Genomic DNA, 21,997 nt, shown 5'->3' on the forward strand with positions numbered 1-21,997 from the left:
GAACTCTGATTGTGATTGAGTAAATTATGGAGAAAAATCAGCAAAAAGATTATGATGAGAGAAATGTTAATTTGTATAATTGGGGACAACGAAAGATATGGTAATCTATGCGGGATATACAAATCCGAAAATGGCCCCAAACAACTCGGATGAAACATTAGTGGCGAGGGATAATTGCTCAAAACTATAAATATAATACATAATTAAGTAGTATATGTTAGCTTAGTTGCATAATAATCCCATATTTTTACCTGAGTTAGTATTACTTCTGTACTTGCCCCTTCTTAATCATAGTGGGAGCTACCGAATCATACCCCAATATAGTATTATTTGTTCTTTTGAAACAATTCAATCATGGACAAATCACTTTGGAACTCAATTAAATTTCCTTTCTCCTCATTGTAATAAGTGCGGGACACGTGTTCTTCAGATATAATTTATCATTTAATCATAATTAAAAAGATATATCATTATTTTAAATTATTATCTAATTGTGCTAAAATAACACGTTCAAGCACATGCATCTGTTTTGAGTAAATTTTATTCGTTGTGCACGTCAACCCCACCAAACGCTAAAGACGTACTCCCTCCTATTCATTTTAATTATCGTGCTTACTAAAAATAGTTGATTTAATGCAATCATTATTTTAGCAAATTAAGTACTTTTTTCTCATTTTATCTTTAGTATTAGTTATTCTTGAGAGTAATAAACATTGATTACTTAGAAATAGAAAACTAAATTCTGAAGAGTACTTGCACATAATGTCACTTCCTTGTTTTTATATAGATTAGTACTACTTATTAAAGATATAAATAAGGCCATAATAGTTTTTAAGAGGAAGATGAAAATAAATATGGAGGGCCTCTAAAAAAAAATTCGAGTTGTGCCATAAATAAATTTGAATTTAGTCGAAATTGAAAAAAAAAGAAATGAGACGAGCAAGTTGGCGGGAGGCCCCGTTGTAGGGGCCAGTCCATTAAATTGAACTTTCAATTCATGGGTCATTGCCGTGTTTATTCTGCCATTTACGTTTACTTGACTTTGCATAGTGACAAATTAAGAGAAAATGCCTCTTTTGTTAATCCTATTTCACTCTTGTGGCAAAGTCAGAATCAAAATTCAGGGAAACAACTGGGAAATTATTAACGGCCGGGGTCAGAATTTGCTTCCTTCAACTGCACATAAATATATAGAGGTACCTTACTGTTCTTAATGATTGCTTCTTTGCAACTTCAACTGATATTCATTGGGTTCTGTATACTATGTAATAGGCAATAGACAACACACACAAGTTTTTCCAGAAATTTGTTCAAAATGTTCGATTGGAACAAACAATAATGTCTGAATGAAATTTACTGGCCCTTCCCCGACCTGGGCTGCCCAATTATCTTGGAAACCAAAGAAATTGTTGCATCTGGTGTTTGTATATTTGTGTCTTCAGTAATTTTTTTATAAGTCAGAGACATTAACTGAGACACTTTCTTTGTTCATAGAAGATATTTTGAAAATTAAACTGGTAAGTAAAAATAAATCTAACAACATCATCTTTGCTGGAATCTAAAATCAAAGTTTTGAGTGCTGAAATTCAACTGTATGAAACACACTTGAAAATTTTGCATTGATGTTGTGAAGATGGAAATTGATGCAGGTATTCCTGTGGGATCTTAACACAGATATTCTATTGTTACATGTTCACCGGAAGGGCTAAAGTTTGGCTATCTAATGAGCTAACATAAAGGAGGATCAAGGGATTTGGCTTTGCTTTTACCTTACTAATTGTGATATCATGCCAGAGGATCCATCCACCAATGTTTTTCTCGTCCCAGCTTCAGAAGTTGTCACTGAGATAACTCGACTTATATTTGAAATAATAGAGGCTGCAAATTCTGTTGTTGTGCAGAAGGAGAACTTCAATAAATTTTCAAAATTCTTGGAGAAGATTGCTTTGGTCCTAAAAGAGTTATCAAAGTCTGAAACTAGTAAAATCAATAACTTAAGTCCTGCTTTTGAGGATCTCAAGTTGGAGATAGAAGTGATCAAACAACTAGCTTTGGATTGCAGAAATAGGAACAAAATCTATCTCCTATTAAATTGTAGGAGAATCGTCAAGTATTTTGAGAGTAGTACGAGGTATATTAGTCGGACTTTGTTGCTAATGACTTCGGAACATCTGAATGTTTTACCAGAAATCACTGACCAGCTTAAAGATCTATGCAAGAACATGCTGGATACTGAGTATGAAATCTCTATTGAGGAGGAAGAAGTTTCGGAGAAAATTGAATCAGGGATACAAGAGAGGAATATTGATAGATCCTATGCAAATGATTTGCTCATTTCTATTGCTAGAGCTGTTGGAATAGCAAATGAGCAGTCAGTGCTGAAGATAGAATTTGGAAAATTCAAGGCAGAAATTGCAAGTAGTGAACAAGGGAAGAACCTGACGGAGACATTACGGATGGAAGAGATCATTCTATTGCTTGGCAAGGCTGACTTGCTTACAACTGCAGAAGAAAAACAGACAAATTATTTGGCTAAAAGAAACTCTTTGGGTAGGCAACCATTAGAACCTTTGCAGTCATTTTATTGCCCAATTACTGGAGATGTCATGGAAGATCCGGTGGAGACTTCTTCTGGGCAGATATTTGAAAGGACAGCGATCGAGAAGTGGTTAGCAGAGGGCAATAAGCTGTGTCCCTTGACAAAAGATCACTTGAAAAAGTCAGATCTTCGGTCCAATAAGACACTGCGTCAGTCAATTGAAGAATGGAAAAACAGAAACATCATGATCACCATTGCTTCACTAAAACTGAAAATTCAAACAAACAATGAGGAAGAAGTGCTTCAATCTTTACAGAAGTTGCTGGAGTTTTGTGTAAGAAGTGAGTTGCAGAGAGAATGGATAGTGATGGAAAATTACGTTCCAGTTACTATAGATCTTCTACGTGTAAATAATACCGAGATAAGAAAGTATGCTTTAATGATACTTTACACTCTCGCAAAGGATAGTGAAGAAGGCAAGGTACTGTTTAGTGTACACATTTCACAATTCTCTTTTACAAATTCTACTCCAGCCAATAATGCATATACATCAATAGCACCATGGCATTTGTTCAAATTTCACTTATATCTCACACAATTTCCACAGATAGATAGTGTTATCAAATGGATACATGTTCTACTAAGTGTTAGACTTTAATAAGAGGAAAACTTTTGGGTTTATTCCAAATGATTTAAATCTATCTTATCTTGTTGTCCTGGCAGGAAAGAATAGGTACAGTAGATAATGCTATTGGGTTGGTGGTGCGATCTCTTGCACGCAAACCTGAAGAAAGCATATTGGCTTTGCAGCTGCTTTTGGAGCTATCCAGAAGTAGTGTAGTTCAGAACTTGATTGGCAGTGTCCAGGGTTGCATCCTTCTACTTGTTACTTTCATGAATAGTGAGGACTCTGTAGCTGCGAAGTATGCAAGTGAGATTTTAGAGAATCTCTCGTTTCTTGATCAGAATGTTATTGAGATGGCAAGATTAAATTATTGTGCACCCTTACTACAGCATCTATGTTCAGGTATATTCTTAACAAACTATCAAATTTTACAGTTGAAAAGGATGACATATTTTAGACCAAAGGTTACTGCATAGTTAGGCTATGATCATTCTTTTTTTGTACTTTCGGATGTTTCTTGGATGTGGTGTATGGTCAAGCAGGCACTTTATCAATGCATCATGATGAACAAACAAACTTATGTGTGACAACTGGAACACACGGTGTTGAGGGTTAAAACAATCCAAAGATACTCTTAACATGGTGTGATATTGTCCATTTTGGGCCAAGCTTGCACTATTTTCCGCAAAAGACCTCACACCATTAAGAGCATGTAACACCTACCTTATATGTCGCTTCTTTTCAACTACCAATGTGGAACTTTGTTAGCATACCCAACACATTGGTCATGTTAGATGATAATAATACTCTTTTCTTGGATCCACTTTAAATCAATACAGCAAGTCCTGAACATTATTTGAGCATTTATGCTCTATTTTAGCTGCAAGTTTACATATAAAGAATAAATTATGTTGTGGACATGGTTTAAGCATTCCTGAACCGTCTCGGAGATTTAGGATGTCTGCCATTCATAGCAATCATAAGGTACCTAACCATTTCGGTTTGATTGGAAGAGAAAGCGTATCCATTTTGGAAATTAGGCTAAATAAAGAACTAATGCAAGAAAGTTAGCACTCTGATATCTTATCCAAAGTTAAGACATCAAAAAGGGTATGGACCAATAAGTTATGTGGGATGGCATGACATGCAATTCTAGAATGAAATCCTAATGTCAGGTAGACGCAACTAGTGACAGATGACTTATGCAATATGAATTTGAAAAGACAGGTTTTATGCTGATCAATGATGGTTGTTTGAATTCGGAACTACTTCCAGAAGCTGCAAACACAGTTCTAAAGGTCTATCTAATTGGTGCAGGAACTGAAAGTAAGCGTATTATCATGGCCAAGACCTTGTCAGACATCCAGTTGAGTGACCATATTAAGTTGTCCCTCACAGAAAAAGGGGCACTGAAGCCACTTCTTGAACTTCTCTCGCATAGCAATACAGAGATGAAAATCATTGCTGTCAAAGCACTTCAAAGCCTTTCAACTGTCCCACAAAATGGTCAGTTGATGATAAAGGAAGGTGTCAGTGACCTGCTATTCGAACTACTATTTTGTCACACCTTGTCAACAGAAATACGGGAAAATGTTGCAGCAACAATTATGCAACTTGCCATATCAAAAAATTCCCAAGGATCAGAGGATGTGCAGGTTTCATTGTTGGAGTCTCATGACGACATCTTTAAACTGTTTTCTCTTGTATCATTGACTGGATCTAATGTGCAACAAAGCATTCTTCGTATCTTTCAAGCAATGTGCCAATCTCCTGCTGGTTCTGATATCCGGACTAAACTGAGACAGGTGTGTAGATCTGATAAAGTATCTTCAATATTTTTGCACAAGCTAGCAGAATTGACTATAAATTGTCACGCTATGGCTTTGTCCATCCCCCAAGACATAAACTTCTAGAAGAACACAATTCCCTCTAAATGTAACTACCTTAAACTGTAAACTTATGATCCTCATTAGGAAAGAGACATTGAAGCTTTGAGTTGTATTATAAGGGAAGTTTAGAATTAAGGGACTACCAAAAGTTTAAACATTATCAAGCTGTTGGAAGCATTTCAGCTCTGATGCTTTAGTTTCTCTTAAGATTTTGCTGTCTAACTTGCTAGTAGGTATAGATCTCCTTTTCATATTAGTTTCATGATTGCTCTCTTTTTCATCTCGTCAGCCCCAGGCTAGTGATTGGAAGTCTTTGAACAAGTGTTTCCTCCTTTACCATCATTTAATTAGATTTCACATTATTGTCAGATTGAAGTTCATATATATAAAAACAATTTGACTTCGGACTTCAACAACTGTCATTTCACTAATTGTTTCATTGTCTAGATTTCTGCAATTAAGGTCCTAGTCTACCTGTGTGAGCTTGATGACCATAAGGTACGGGCTGATGCGGTGAAACTCTTCTATTTATTGGCAAAAGATGGTAATGATGATATACTCTTAGAGCATGTAACCAATACCTGCATTGGGAACTTGGTACGGATCATCAGAACTTCAGAAAATGAAGAAGAGACTGCTGCTGCGTTGGGAATAATCTCCCATCTTCCTCAAGATTGTTCAATGTCCCAGCACCTTCTTGATGCTGGGGCTCTTGATGTCATCTTAGGCTGTCTGCGTGGTAGAAATGACAACGCGTCACTAAGAAATGCAGTTGTAGAGAATGCTGCTGGAGCCCTTTGCCGTTTTACTGTTCCAACAAATCCAGAAATACAAACACAAGTTGCTGAAACCGGTATTATTCCTCTTCTAGTATCCTTACTAGCATCAGGCAGTTGTTTAACCAAAAAAAGTGCAGCTACTTCTTTAAAGCAGTTTTCAGAAAGCTCAAAAAGGCTGAGCAAGCAGCCAGCTAGGAAAAATTGGATGTTAAGTTGCTGTATTGCCTCACCGACACAAAACTGTCCCGTGCACCTAGGATTTTGCAGTGTGGAATCCTCGTTCTGTCTTTTAGAGGCTAATGCTCTCACACCCCTCGGGGAAGTGTTAGATGAGCCAGATCCTGCAGCTGCTGAAGCTTCTTTAGATGCAATCTTGACAATAATTGAAGCTGAACAATTGCAGAATGGTTCTAAGGTACTTTCAGAAGCCAATGTCATCTCTCCAATCATAAAATTATTGAGCTCATCCTCTATCATCTTACAAGAAAAAGCTCTCAAGGCCTTGGAGAGGATATTTCGAATGATAGAATTGAAGCCTAAATATGGGACATCAGCCCAGATGCCACTTGTGGAAATCACTCAGAAAGGAAGAAGTGACATGAAATCTTTAGCTGCTAAAGTTCTCGCTCACTTGAATGTGCTTCCTGAGCAGTCTTCCTTTTTCTAACGGACTTTCAGCATGGGATGAGTAGATCATCTACACTGAAGCATAGCACATTCATGCCATTGGTTTTTCCCTTTTCGTATCTCGAACTGTTTAATACACGCACATTTTAGAATGGGATCTGTCAAATATGAATCCTAGTCTTTCCTATGTAAAGTTTAGTGTTGCCACTAGTCCTGTGCGGACTCATAGTGTAAAAGCAGATTTGAAGATGGATGAGTAATTGTCATGTTCTGTTTCAATGTATCAATTTATTTGGTACTTCTCAAGTCATGACTTGGTCCCTTAGCTTTCCTCTCTCACGTTCGGCCATAAGAGATCATTTCCTCAAATTAAATGGCCATAGGGTGATGTGATGAAATAATAAGAGAAGAATAAAGAAAGTTTGATGTCAAAAAAACGCTAAAACTGATAGTATAAGCCTAAAAAGATTTTGGAATCTTAATGAACTCCTAAATTAACAACTGCAAGTTCAGAAAGAGATTGTACAAGATGTTGCAAAAGACTGATGAGTTCATAAACTAGTATAGAAACTAATAACTTCAAGATATACTGCTACAAGAAATTACAGTATGGCTGGACATCCTTTAACAGGAACTCCTTTAGCCGTGGGGCAAGCAGCCAATGGACATCCATCTATATTATTTCCCCACCAGACGACACTGATATCTTTCGATTGTAATGCAATGAACAACAAGACCGCGATGAAAGCAGTTCCAGCATCCAGGCCACCGGATAAAACATAGTTGTAACGCTCCCACAAGTGAGGCCAACGTCTGTAGACAACATAACCGGAAAGGAAGGCTACAATCAGCCAACTCGTGTAGTTCACCGAGCTTGCTGGAGGCATCATGGCTGTTGAGCCCAGTAGTACTGGCATGTGTATGTGGGCAATCCATTTCTGCTTAGGGAAAATCTTATGTGCCAACCAAACTAATATAGGGGAAATGGCTCCTCCCAGAAAGAACCAATTGACATTGGAGTAAACACCAAGTGATCCAAATATTCTTTTTGGCCCAATGAGCCCCCAGATAACAGAGGCGTCATAGAAAACACGGTCCATTGGACATTGCCACGGGCTGTTGTCTGGTAGCACGGAGGTGTCACAGAGATTTGGCACTGTTTCCATGAGCCACCATGCAGTAATTGTGTATATGATTATTGATATGAATGTGCCCAGCATCTGAAAAGAAAATACAAGTCTAGAATTCAGAAAACAATTCTTTCTTGTCCACACCAAGCATTAGTACAAGAGGACCTAATTACCTGTGCCATAAACATCGCCCTTGGAGGAATTTTCATGTAGTGACCAAGCTTGAAATCATAGACAAAACTAAGAGCTTGGGACATGCTAATGTACCCATACACCTTAAACAACATGTTAGCCACAGGGTAGCCAGGGTATATATACCCCCAAACATACTCTGTGATGATATTAAGACCTGGTTGCTGATTCAAAACAGAAATAATGTCAAAACGACACAAACACGACATACTAATTTCAACATAAAAGAGATTTCAGTTTTCGGGTGATTGAATTACCTGGTTCGTAGTAGCAACTATTATTCCTATGGGTAGAGTGAAACCAAAGGCTATAACAAAAGCTAGCAAGACACCCCACCAAGGTAATTGAAATGTTTCAAGATAATGCTGACAAATAAAGAGGATCAATGCCATGTTTACCACAAGAACAATATGGAACCACCACATAGGAACCTGCTTGTATTTTTTCATTAGCCTTGTATGCACATCTGATTTTTTTCGATGTTCGAATACTTCTCTGAATCCATTCCACACTTCACTGCAAAATATCAAATTTTAGACACCCTTCTAGATGACTTATGATTCTTTCAATCAAGATAACTTATATAGAAGCAAAAAAAAAGAAGAGAACTTAATCACTACTAGTCGTGCAACGATCTCTTAAGGGCTCTAGAATTCAATTATCAGGCGATGCATACCTTCCATGGAAGAGAAAAACGTGCACAAGAATAGCGCCAAGAGCAGAAAATCCAAGACCATATGTCATGGCAAAGAAGGTGCTCAAATGCAACTGACCATATTGATTATAGGCAGCATAATCAAGCTGAAAGTGTGGATCAATGACTCCATCAGTGTTGTATTTCGTCCCATTTCGCGTGTAGAGGTTAGAAGAGAAAATTGGGAAATTCTTGGCGTTGTAAACGTTGTACCAATAAGTGAGTGGAGTCATCAAATACATTACAAGTATAAAACCAACTGCAACATTGGCAGTGGCAAACCATGGACTAGCCAGAGGACTTCCAAGGTACGATGAAATCGTTGTCCAGTCAAATCCTATGGCACCAATCCCAAGTCCATGCATACCAGAACCCAATTGTTGAACAAATATGGATTTGGGAGCAAACCAACAGAGCCAAGAAAATGATGTCAATATCTGGAAAAAGTAACCAGGGAAAATGTAGTATGCAAAGCTGAAAACTAAGGCTATGAGGAAGAACTGTATCCGTGTTGTACCGCCTTTTGATCTGTTCTCCTTTTCGTGCAAAGCCCTGCACAATTATACAATGGCGTACATACTAAGTACCAACTCATGTATAAAATATTTACACAATAAATACTACATACAAGTGAATCTTTAGTATTCAACTTACATACATTAATATTATAAAATATGAGTGTATTTTAACATGTTGTAACATGTTATGTATTATATTTTCCATGTTGTTAGTACCACTTCTAGTGATGGTTACTTGTAATTATCTTTTAGGTATTCTGATAGTTTGTATCAAATTTAAAATCAAATCTATAGATAACCTGATAAAACTAGTAATTAATCTAGTATTACAGGTCAATACATTATAGAATGATGATGTAAAATAAATCAATGCATATATACCTGAATAAGGAGACCTGAACCAAACTGCCTGGCCACCACATCTCTGCTGGCTCAACCAGAAGCTTCCGGAAAATACCAGCCCAACCAAAACCTAACATCTGCCATTTGTAGATATATAAACAATAACAACGACAATATATATCAAATATATTCTCACAAGTGAGATCCGGAGAGTATACTGCTATAAAGAGGGTAAATGAAAGAACGTAGCTTTAGTGACTTGTGTCAATTAGCTAGTAAATTATCAACTCATAAAATATTTCAGACAGGTTATAACTACAAATTTTTAAACAAAGTTAACCAACAAAGACAAGGTTAATGGTTTCTTGATTTAAGATTTACCCGCAGGTGTTCAACCTTTATAGTTTTTAAAGGTTGAATACATTGCATTATTTGAATATGGGTTCATAATTTAATATTTGTTATTCCTTGTGTCTCATTTTATATCATTAAGTTACTAACATGAGAGTCAAATGAGTTTTTCATATTTGTTTTAAATATTTTAAATTATTAATTATTGTGATTTATATTATTTATGCAGTTCATATAAAGTAATATTCAATAAAGTAATAATCTCGCTAAATGAATATTTTTCTCCGGTCCCGACTTGGGCCGGTTATATTAAAGTAATATTCTCGCTAAATGCATTAAATAATAATTAAAAATAAAGTATTAAAGGCACAGAAAAAATATAAAGTAATAATTACTAGAATACATCAAGATTTTATATATATTTAATCAGTCAATAATACTAGACTAATAACTATTTCTTTTTAAAATATGATTCTATAGTTGATTATTTTTTCTTCCCCCAAAATCAAAATTAATCTCATCCTTAACTTTTTGAAAATCAAACACAATTTCGAAAATATTTTGTTCGTATTGTACCAAATAGTTTGACAATATAGTCATTGCTTGAAATGCCTCTTTTGACGATACATGTGGGACATGCTACTATCATCTTGTTCAGGATCATTCCCATCATCATTATTCATTACAACTGAACTAGAAAAGAAAGGTGGGGATAGAAAATTGTTCAAGCTAGCCAGGGCGCGGAAGAGAAGGGCACGCGATGTGGATCAAGTGAAGTGCATTAAGGACGAGCATGGAAAAGTATTGGTAGAGGAGACTCTCATTAAATAGAGATGACAGTCATACTTCCATAAACTCTTGAATGACGAAGGGGACAGAGACTTTGTGTTGGGAGATTTGGAACATACAGGGAGGCGTCACGATTTTGGGTATTGCAGGAGAATTAAGGTTGAGGAGGTTAAGAGTGTTGTTCGTATGATGCGCTGGGGAAGAGCAATCGAACCTGATGAGATTCCTGGGGAATTTTGGAAGAGCGCGAGCTCGGTAGGTTTGGAGTCGCTGATTAGGTTATTTAATGTCATCTTTAAAACGGCAACGATGCCTGAAGAATGGAGGTCGAGCGTAATGATCCCTCTATACAAAAACAAAGGGAATATCCAGAGTTGCAACAACTATAAAGGTATCAAGCTACTAAGTCATACTATGAAAGTGTGGGAAAGAGTGGTGGAGATGAGGGTGAGGAGAGGCGTCTCTATCTCAGAGAACCAATTCAGATTTATGCCGGGACGCTCAACTACAGAAGTCATCCATCTTATGAGCAGACTGTTGAAGCAGTATAGGGAGAGGAAGAGGAAGAGGAACTTGCATATGGTATTCATCGACCTAGAAAAGGTTTACGATAAAGTTCCAAGAGAGAACTATGGAGATGTTTGGAGGCTAAAGGTGTACCTGTGGCATACATTAGGGTGATCAAGGACATGTATGAGGGAGCCAAAACCAGGGTAAGGACAGTAGGAAGGGACTCAGAGCACTTCCCAGTTGTGATGGGGTTGCACCAAGGATCAGCTCTTAGTCTGTTTTTATTTGCCTTGGTGATGGATGGATTGACACAATAAATTCAAGGTGAGGTGTCATGGTGTATGCTTTTTGCGGATGACATAGTCCTGATCGATGAGACTCGTAGCGGAGTTCACACTAAGTTGGAGGTTTAGAGACTTAACTTGGAGTCTAGAGGGTTTAAGCTGAGTAGGACCAAGACAGAGTACTTAAAGTGCAAGTTCAGTGAGACACCTCAGGAGGTTGGCGTGAAAGTTATGCTTGGTGCCCAGGCCATCCAAAAGAGAAGTAGTTTCAAGTATCTTGGGTCTATCATGCAAGGCAGCAGGAAGATTGACGATGATGTCACACATCGTATTGGGACAGGGTGGATAAAATGGAGGCTCACTTCCGGAGTGCTATGTGACAAGAAGGTGCCACCACAACTTAAGGGCAAGTTCTATAAAGTGGTGGTTAGACCGGCTATGTTGTATGGGGCAGAGTGTTGGCCAGTTAAGATATCTCACGTTCAAAAGATGAACGTTGCCGAGATGAGAATATTGAGATGGATGTATGGGCACACCAGGAGCGACAAGATTAGAAATGAGGCTATTCGGGACAAGGTGGGAGTGGCCTCGGTGGAAGACAAGATACGGAAAATGCGACTGAGATGGTTTGGGCATGTGAAGAGGAGAGACACAGATGCCCCAGTGCGGAGGTGTGGAAGGTTGGTCATGGATGGTTACAGAAGAGGTAGGGGTAGGCCGAAGAAGTATTGGGGAGAGGTGATTAGACAGGACATGACGTAGTTACAGCTTACCGAGGACATGACCTTAGATAGGATGATGTGGAGGACCCACATTAGGGTAGAAGGCTAGTACATAGTCTCGTTATTCATCTCTATTCGTAGGCGCATTACAATTTCTTATGCTCTAATTTCTGTTATTTCTGTTAATATCTATTACTTTCTGTACTTTGATTATTCTATTTTATCTATGACGCTTTCGTTATTTGTTTTTCCATATCGCTTTGAATTTCTTAGCCTTATCTGACCTCTTTTTATGCTTTTATGCTATGCTTTTATTGAGCTGAGGGTCTCTCGAAAACAGTCGTCCTACCTTGGTAGGAGTAAGGTCTGCGTACACTCTACCCTCCCCAAACCCCACGTTGTGGGATTTCACTGGGTTGTTGTTGTTGTTGTATTATTCATTACAAATTGAATAATCTCTTCCTCTGTAGGTGATTCCATAACTGTATCATTCTCGTTAGGATAGTTCAAAAGATGTTCAACATCCATCACATTTCATATTCTATATACATGAATACAATTAGAAACATTAAACTTCACTAAATTTGTTTAGCCTTCCTAGATTTAAATAATAAATATACAAAGACTACACTTTTTAGTTTTCTAAATTTAAACTTTTGAAATTCTTAATTCAAATATTTTTTTTCTTTCTTATGGCACATACTGCAAAATACTTCCTAAAATAATAAATATTTACTTATTGATAAATAAATATTTTATGCATTTATCGATAAATTAATAATCTCGATAAATGAATATTTTTTTTCAATCTCAAGCATATGCATTTATAGAGGTTTTACTGTATATGTAAGTTTTATTTTTAAAAAATTGAACACACCAAAGTTAGATAGTTTTATTTAAAAAAACTTTAGTGACTTTTCACACACATATATATATATACTATGTTCAAATGTTTTGATGGGACAAAGGGAGTAAAACTATAGCGAGTAAAATTAGTACTCTCAGAGTTTTAATTTATTTGTTACTATTTGGACAGTCAGAAGCATATTTTCTTTGATCATAATTTTTTTAAATATTTTGAATTGTTAAAATGTGACTTATAATATTTTTTATGTAATTTCTAACTATGTAAATTTTATTTCAAAATAATTAAAGATTCTATATTATCCCAATGCCTCATAACATAAATTAATTTAACCCTCATACCTCAATTAAGCCAAACAAATCGAAACAAATAAAATATTGTTTCTCTATCACACACAAATATATTGAGTTTACTTGAACTCATCAAATATAATAACGGAATCTGCCTCTGAATTGAATATACATTGAATACCAAAAAGCATGTAAAAAAGATTTATTTTTTTATTTTCTAAAACAAAAAACATTAAAAAAAAGTTACCTGAGTTGTGGCCATGATAAGCAAGGCTGGAAAAAAACTAAGTGGCCTCTTATAGTAAAGCTTAACAGAACTCAATATATGTGTAGCATAAACAGTTCCAGCGCCCGCATTAGCGAAAATCGTAATCAACACGTGCTCTTTAATATTAAATCGCCCCGGATTGAGCGTAAACGCCCAATTCGTGCCCTCAAAAAACACCCTCTTTGTTATGATTTTTGCCATGAGGTGCCCAATGGGCACCACAGCAATTTGAACCGCTGTCGATGAAATCATTAGCGGTTGAGTACGATACCAAAAAAACTGATTCACAAAAGATAACAAAATACAAGAAGTGATTCCAAGGAACCACATTCTAAATGTTAATACAGGTGTTGTTGGATCATCAGTTTTTGACACGGTCATTTCAACTTCCTTAATTGGGCACTTTTCATCGTCATTAGCCTCCTCTTTGGACAAATTCATTTCATTAACTTGTATTTCTGCCATTGAAACCTTGTTCTAAAACCCCCCCAAATAAATTAGTTATATAGACTGAAGGATAAGATTAAAAGTTTTGTTCTTAATATAATACGTATTTGGTAAAAATATATAGCTAGGTACAAAATCTTAAGAATTGACCACAAATAGTACTTTTAGGGGAAGAAAATGATGATTTATGAGGTGTGGTGTTAAATTAATTTAAAGCATTTAAGATTATGTGGATTTTTTAAAGTTATTTAAGGTAGAGAATTAACCAATTGAATAGATGAATATTACGTTATTAATTGTGAGATTGATCTTTTAGACAACTGTCAAACAATTAAAATATTTTATTAATTGGAAAATATTTGAATACGAGGGGTTGGGAGTTGGGGGTTTGGGGGTGGGGGATATTACCATGATAAAACGTTGCTTTTAGTAATTCAAGATATTAATTACTATTGTTTTTTCTCTTGTAGTCCATCTATTTTCAACTCGATTCTTTACATTTTTGACAAATTGCCTTCCATTTCTTCTTCATTTTTTTTAAAAAAAAAAACAAATTCCGCTGAATTATTGCTGATGCACTGTTATTACTATCTTATTCTTTGATTTTATTATTACGAAAATGTTTGCTTGCTTCGGTAGTTATCGTATAATTTGTCATTGATACTATTCTTTTCTCTATTATTTTCAACATGACTCCTTCATTATATTTTCTTTTCATACTAATTATGATATGCTTTACTTAAACTGAGGTCCATCAAAAACAATATTTCAACTGTCACAAGATAAGAGATAACACTGCATACAAACCACTCTCCCAAGACTACACTCGTGGAATTACACGTTGATTTACCACAAATCCACAATGATTGAATCAGGGAAGGCACACTTTCACACAAGCATGTTGTTACCTCACTCTGCTTTTATTTTTATTTCCAACATATAAGAGCGCAAAAAGTTTTCCTTTCTTGCTACAAATACGTTTGTTAGATCTTATTTCACAATTTTAAATAATATTTGAAGATTATTCCAAACAAGTGTTTCAAAACTATGTACTGTAAAAAGATTTAAAAAAATTAACTCAAAAACCAATAGCTCGAAAATAGAATCCTGAAACGGTACCTGACAAAAAAAAAAAGAATCCTGAAACGGTATGTAAAACTAGTTGTTTAACAAATCTAAAGATGAATTCAGAAAAATTACCACATGATCATTAACAATGGTATAGTAACACAGCATCTCCCACTTATCATTAAAATTACAATGGTATAAATAACATCCTACGCGGCAGATAAAACTGAAATCATCTGTCATCAATCAGGATACGAAAAATAACAACTCCCGTGTTCAGCAAAGGGCAGCGCAGAAATTGATACGGAAATAAAAGCTAAATGCTAAAACCCTACTACCATTTCTTCCCGTGCAAAGAGAAAAAGCGCCAGTCCTAATGAAACCACCCATTCACAGAGAGATGTCGAACACAAAACTGCAATACTGGCATAACATCTACACATGTAATCTCCAAATTCAAGTTGGTCCTACAGAGAGGGTCGTTCCAAAATTTAGCTCGATCGATGAATTTGTAACATAGCCTTTGGTCATTAGTAATAAAGGTCAACCGCACATAGTCTAGCATATCACCTGTAAAAACGCATAATTCAATGCTTTCCGCGATACCCACTACCTGACCTGGCACCAGGACGGCGAGCAAATTGCAGCCTTAAGTTGGGCGAATCACGGTCATGCTCGTCCAATTTATAACCTGCAAGATTGTCAGATTGAGATATAGTATCTCACGCCACGCACATCATTGACTATTTAGGTACATACGCGCAAACAAGTAATTTAGTGTTCGTTGTCCAAAAACTGGAATGGGACCACTTTAGTTTGCATTGGAATTCATCAAGCCATGCAAACTCAAAAGCATGTCAAAGCTATAAACAGTGCCTTCTGCAAATTTTCTTTTACCTTTAAGGAACTCCAATTCCCTTTCAATTACTAGAAGAAAAAAGTTTAACCTGCAAGTCACTCGAAGAAACAAGATGAAAAACTACAGAAGAGGTGAATATAAATGTCTACTCTCCTTGTTCGAGTCAAGAAAGATGTGAAGATTTATCAAAGAGTGTTTTTAAGTCTTATTTTTAATATTGGTGACTTTGACATGGTCAAATGGAATTACGTGAAAAGTAGACTTGATTAGAGTAATTAAAAACTTTGGGGGTATATTAATATTTCGGAAATTTTGAAAAATCTTCCCTCCCTTTTTAAATTTCAAATTTTAATATTTCCCCCTTCATTATCTTTTTAATCTTTCTTTCTCCTTCTTTCTCTTTTCAGATTTCTCTCCCACTCATCTTCTTCTCTTTTCTTTCTTTCTCTCTTCCTCTATTTTCTTCTTTATAGTCTTTGTTGCCGTCATCATCGCCGCCGACGTTCATCATTTTTTATCACGCTCTTCTTCTTTTTTTACTTTTTGGCCCTTATTTTTACAACTTATTGCAACAGATATCCTATATGGTGTAATAGATGTGCTATTTGTTGTAACAGATAGGAAAAGATACCTATCTGTTGCAGCAGATGACGTCTGCAACAGTTGCAACAGATGACTTTTCTATTGCAACAATTTCAACAATTGTGAGGTGAAGGAGAACGTGGTTATGGCGGCAAAGAAGGTGTTGATGTTGGTGGTAACAACGAATGTGGAGATGGTAGTTGTTGTGGCTGCGACGGTAGAGGAGAAGGAGGTGGCAACAATGGTTGTGGAGGAGGAAGAAGAGGAGGAAGTGGTGGTGGTGGAAGAGGAATAAAAGGAGGAAGTGGTGGTGATGGAGGAATAAGGAGAAGATTTGGTGGTGGTAGAGGTGGTGACGACGACGACGGTGATGGCGGCAGAAGGGCAGGGGATGGCAACGGCAGAAGACAGGGGATGGCGGCGGCAGAAGACAGGGGATGGCGGCGGCAGAAGGGTAAGGTGGGAAGGGGGTAGGGGGGAGGGAGAGGTGGGATGGGAAAGATAGGGTTTTTTATGTAAATAAAAAAACTTGAGGGTTTTAAAATTAGTGTCATTATGACTAATCTTAAAATTGTCACCTCTACTCAATAATTAAGACTTGAGTCACTTTTTTTTAATTTTAAAACTCTTTTGTCACCTTTAATTAAAATTCCCAAGAAAGATGAGAAACCTAATTTCTATTGGCAAAATCATTACATTTTGGGTGTGCTTCAATCAGACTGCAGACTTGCTCCCCACTTACCAAGAGGAAAGGGAAGGAATAAGATGAACAACACCTATCAAATTAGTTGTCTAGGGCTACATATAAAAAAAAGTCATTTTGTCTATGGAATATTCTGTGTTCCACGGGAATGGTGGAGAATCTTTCATGCTAGAAACATAGAAGCTATAAGTCTCAGATGCAGGTAGCCAAATAAAGAGGGCAATCACAAAAGAGTCTATGATCAGATGCATCCAGTGAAAAAAAGCGAGCAAAAACTGTGAAATGATCGTAAAAGTACTACCAGCATTTAAGCTACAGAGTCTAAATTAAAGAGTACTGCATAAGATAAATAATAGTCATGATTTGCACTCTCGACGGGGAAACATGCAAGAGGAAGCTATGTTTCCTGACTTAGAAGCTATGTCAACCTTCCATTTCCTTACAGTAATACAGCCTAACTTCAATGCCAGGTAGTTCTTGATTTTATAGCCATCATTACCCAAGGTCTTATCAACCGGACAACTGTCCACCGCATCCCACACCTCTTCCTACCCAATTGCCCTCTCTAGCCACTCAACTCAGTCTTTCAACTTTTTTATATTGTATCCCTCCGAACTTTGGTTGTACCTCTTTGATAAGTAAGCTCTGATAGAAGACTGACTATACTAAAAGCCTAAAACCAGATCAGTGACAAGATTAATTTTGCTAATGGCGGGTGTGGAAATCTCACCTTCTAAAGTATCCATCGCAGTGGCTGCATGGGCTGGACTCACAAAATCAACAAAGCAAAGAACAAACGGATGTCCTCCTGGCTACATAAGTTGATGGAACAGAGAATTCCTAAGAAAACATCATAACAGAACTACGACTAGAAAGAAATCTACAGTGTGTGTTCTTACATATCGTGATTCTTTGATCACCAGTCTAACTTCTTTGAAACCTACAAATGGTCGAAATATATCTGCAAACTGGAGTCAAGGAAAGAACTAGAATGGTAACTAAAATAGTGAAATGGAGAACACTATAGAAGGATACGTGACACCTCTCTTCGGGTGCAATTAGCAGGCAGCCCTTCCACAAACAATGTACTGCTAGCCTCAGGTGGAAGAGGAACTTCTGGTCTAACACCTCCAAACCCAGTGGCCCTGCTTCTAGCAGCAACTGGCTCTGATCCCACAGTACCCATAACACGTGGACCGTCGATAGGATGACTGGTTACTCCATTATTCATGGATCTTGCAGATTCACCCCCAGCATACGAGGAAGTTTGCTGATAAATTTTGAACAATATGTTAGACTAATTCATCATTAAGGAATTGAGCATAAAAGGACACGAAAATTAACCAAGCATAAACGAACCAAAGATTAAGTACCCCGCTTCGCAAGTATCGTTCATAGGATGTTTCAATAGGATCCGTTTCTCTAATGGCATGATGCCTTCCTTGTACATCATTTTGGCTATGATGGCCAGGCATCTCAGGACCACTTGGAACATCTATGAAGTGACAACATAAAATGATAGTATTATTTCTCAATAGAGAAAAATTAGCAATAACTCAGATAAGTACACTCATAGATAAGCTAATAGGAACACACGTACAGACAAATAAAAAAGTGGTAAGCTAAACTAGGCAAGATGATGTTCAAACATTGTCAGAACCAACACGAGAGAACAGAATGAAAACCAAGACAGCTACTTGGAGAAGATTTGTCCACTTTCCTCTTAATAATTAAAAAAAAAATGTTCAAGGTTTAATCAACTGCTGAGATTAACCACATGGCATATATATAACCATTTTTTATCTGAGGAAACAAAAAGTTCCCGATCATCATCGAATTTAGGCCGACCAATGACAAAAGACCATATCTTTAACTTGCTCCTCTAACTTCTATGAATGACATCCTTACAAATAACATTTCTTTTCAATTGCTAGCACAATTAAATCCTTTTCCACTGGATTCAAAAAAGGGAAATTTACACTGTATGAACAATGTTTTTGTATTTCTTTTCTCTGAAATCTGCGAAAAGATACAAAAATATAAATACGTAGCAAACCAAAGTATAGCTGCGAGTTGTAATCAATGAAACGGTAGCTAACGAGTCCGGACTAATGTTTGCTGTTTTTGAAAGTTTCCCTTCAAAAAACCCTAGCTTTTGTTAATTTAGGGATAGAACAACGATACTAAACAAATTAATAAGTTGAAAGAGCGAAGGGAAGTAGATGTAGGTACCATGATCGGTCCGAGGGCGTTTTGAGGGGACCGGAGGAAGAGATACCGGATGTATCAGGCCGTCGGTGACTCTCCAGTAAGCATCTGCCATTTCAATTTCGAATGAAAAGGAATTAATAACCGAGATTCGATGCTCTAATATCGGATTTTACACTAATTCTATAAATCCATCAAGAATATAACACGTTTGGATTGACTTTAAGTTGGTCAAAATCACTTTTGAATGTGTTTGTGTAATCCTAACTTTAAGCCATCAAGTTCTTAAAGTCAGTCAAAAATGAAAAGTTAGGATTTCTAACTTTTTTCTTTGACCATGAAAATTACTTTAATATCTCTTATATTTTAACTAAATTTTCAAACTACCCTTTTTATTCTTTTAATCCTAAAATTCACATAATTTTCCTTATTTAAGAACTTTTATCCAAACACTCAACTGCTTATTTATAAAAATAACTTTCAGCACTTTAAAGTTCTAAAAGTATTTCATACATAAAAGTTACTTTTTTAAGCCCATCCAAACGGGCTCTTACTAGATTAATATGTATAATTTTAAATTAATGAGCAATGATTTAGATATAAAATATAAAAAAATTAAAAAATAGTTTTAATTTTATTTTTAACGCTTCACTTTATAATTTTTTATTTTAAAAATTTTATATTGTTTTTTTTAAATTTTGTACTATCAAAATAACATCTAATTAATTTTTTATATATATATTTATTATTAATCAACATGAGACACACATACATCTAACTAGTTAATTTAATATTAGCTTCAAGATTAATATAAATAATTTTAAGCCTTTTGCATATATCTAATATAAATAAATGTTTTATATGCGGTAAAATAAACAAAAATAATATCTCTGTGTTTAGGATTAGGTGTAAAGTAGTTCCTGATGAACAGTTTTAATCCATGTCTTTCATTAAAATAGTTGTCACATTCAATTATCGAAAGTTAATTTAATTAATTTTTAAAATTTAAATTAAATTAGATTAAATTAATATTTTAAAATTAGAATTTAATATTTAAAAACTATAAAAATATTATAAAATAAATTAACTTAGCAATTTATTAAAAAAAAGAGATAGTAAGAGAATGAGAGATTTGAGAGGATTGAGAGAATTTCGTGTGTATCTTTTCATTCTGTGCTGCCTTATTTATAGACATAAGATAATAATTGAGAGAGGGGACAATGTGTGAAGAAAAAGGAAAGAAAAAGAAGTTGAGGAAAGAAGAGAAAAAGGAAAAGTATAAGAAGAAAGGGATGTTCAATTTCTTTTACAACACTCCCCTTTGGATGTCCATAAATAAAAAATTTAGTAAAAGAACAAATATATATAGTTATTCTGAACCTTCATAGATTCCGTACATCATTAAAATCTTACTAGGAAAAATCCAGTGAAAAAAAGCCTAATAAAGGAAAAAAAATACACAAATCTGATAATACGTCTTGATTGCTGCCTCATTAAAAACCTTACTAGGAAAATTCAGTGGGATAAAACCATGGTTAAGGAAAAAAGAGTACAGCGCGTATTTTAATCCCCCTGATGAAAATTTCATTTGATATTTTGGAGACGGCGCATTCCAACCTTATACCTTAGCTTATCAAAAGTTGATGTTGGTAATGTCTTTACGAATAAATCTGCAAGATTATCACTTGAATGAACTTATTGTACATCAATAGCGCCATTCTTCTGGAGATCGTGTATGAAGAATAATTTTGGTGAAATATATTTCGTTATGTCTCCTTTTATGAAGTCACCTTTCAATTGAGCTATGCACGCGACATTGTCTTCGAATATAATTGTGGGTACTTTGACATCACTTTCCAGGCCACATCTTTCTTTGATGAACTATATCATCAATCTCAACCACACACATTCTCTACTTGCTTCATGAATTGTTATTATTTCAGCATGATTTGAAGAAGTAACGACAATAGACTACTTTGTAGATCGTCATGATATAGCAGTTCCTCCGTGTGTAAATAAATAGCCTGTTTGAGATCGAGTTTTATGTGAGTCTGATAAATAACCTGCATCTGCATAACCAATAAGATCTGTACAAGTTTTTTTAGTATAAAACAAACGCATATCAATGGTACCTTTTAGGTATCGCAAAATATGTTTGATATTGTTCCAATGCCTTCGCATTGGAGATGAAGTATACCTTGCCAGCAAATTAACACATAATGTTATATCAGGCATGGTTGCGTTAGCAAGGTACATACGTGCACCAATAATACTGAGATATGGTACTTTAGGACCAAGAAGCTCTTCATCCTTTTCTGGAGGTCGAAATGGATCTTTTTCCACTTCAAGTGATCGAACAACCATTGGAGTACTTAATAGATGTGCTTTGTCTATGTAAAATCGTTTTAAGATTTTCTCAATGTAGGCAAATTAGTGGATAAAGACCCCGTCTGCTAAATGTTCAATTTGCAGACCTAGATAAAGTTTTATCTTTCCAAGGTCTTTCATCTCAAATTCTTTCTTTAGATATTCAATCGCCTTTTGGACCTCTTCAATGATTCCAATGAGATTTATGTCATCAACATAAACGGCAAGTATAACAAACTCTGATTCCATTTTCTTAATAAAAACACATAGACAAATGACATTATTTATATAATCTTCATTTATCAAATACTCACTAAGGTGATTATACCACATACGCCCTAATTGTTTC

The 21,997-nt window shown here is 35.8% G+C and overlaps 3 protein-coding genes across 5 annotated transcripts; 1 reads left to right on the plus strand and 2 right to left on the minus strand.

Annotated features, from left to right (window-relative positions):
• The first annotated feature begins 1,021 nt into the window (after nt 1-1,021).
• LOC129894121 (U-box domain-containing protein 43-like) lies at nt 1,022-6,742 on the plus strand. 2 transcript variants are annotated; one of them, XM_055969651.1, is made up of 5 exons: nt 1,022-1,196; nt 1,634-3,020; nt 3,263-3,566; nt 4,482-4,969; nt 5,501-6,742. In XM_055969651.1, exons 2-5 carry the CDS (start codon nt 1,788-1,790, stop codon nt 6,497-6,499), a joined length of 3,024 nt encoding a protein of 1,007 aa, XP_055825626.1. In that variant the 5' UTR covers nt 1,022-1,196; nt 1,634-1,787; the 3' UTR covers nt 6,500-6,742. The 2 variants fall into 2 exon arrangements, with proteins under 2 accessions (XP_055825626.1, XP_055825625.1); XM_055969650.1 differs by having other exon boundaries at nt 1,650-3,020.
• Nucleotides 6,743-7,005: 263 nt separating this feature from the next.
• On the minus strand, nt 7,006-13,879 carry LOC129895824 (oligopeptide transporter 6-like). The gene is made up of 6 exons (XM_055971598.1): nt 13,394-13,879; nt 9,375-9,472; nt 8,458-9,027; nt 8,039-8,297; nt 7,763-7,945; nt 7,006-7,679 (listed from the first exon to the last, which is right to left on the minus strand). The coding sequence occupies exons 1-6, from the start codon at nt 13,877-13,879 to the stop codon at nt 7,062-7,064; spliced, it is 2,214 nt and encodes a 737-aa protein (XP_055827573.1). The 3' UTR covers nt 7,006-7,061.
• A 1,168-nt stretch (nt 13,880-15,047) lies between these two features.
• On the minus strand, nt 15,048-19,480 carry LOC129895680 (RNA-binding protein 2-like). 2 transcript variants are annotated; one of them, XM_055971417.1, is made up of 7 exons: nt 19,306-19,480; nt 18,447-18,568; nt 18,109-18,343; nt 17,973-18,034; nt 17,804-17,885; nt 15,500-15,620; nt 15,048-15,396 (listed from the first exon to the last, which is right to left on the minus strand). In XM_055971417.1, exons 1-6 carry the CDS (start codon nt 19,394-19,396, stop codon nt 15,517-15,519), a joined length of 696 nt encoding a protein of 231 aa, XP_055827392.1. In that variant the 5' UTR covers nt 19,397-19,480; the 3' UTR covers nt 15,048-15,396; nt 15,500-15,516. The 2 variants fall into 2 exon arrangements, with proteins under 2 accessions (XP_055827392.1, XP_055827393.1); XM_055971418.1 differs by having other exon boundaries at nt 15,048-15,620.
• Nucleotides 19,481-21,997: the final 2,517 nt, after the last annotated feature.

This window comes from Solanum dulcamara, chromosome 7 (genome assembly GCF_947179165.1).
Source record: "Solanum dulcamara chromosome 7, daSolDulc1.2, whole genome shotgun sequence".
Taxonomy (NCBI): Eukaryota; Viridiplantae; Streptophyta; class Magnoliopsida; order Solanales; family Solanaceae; genus Solanum; species Solanum dulcamara.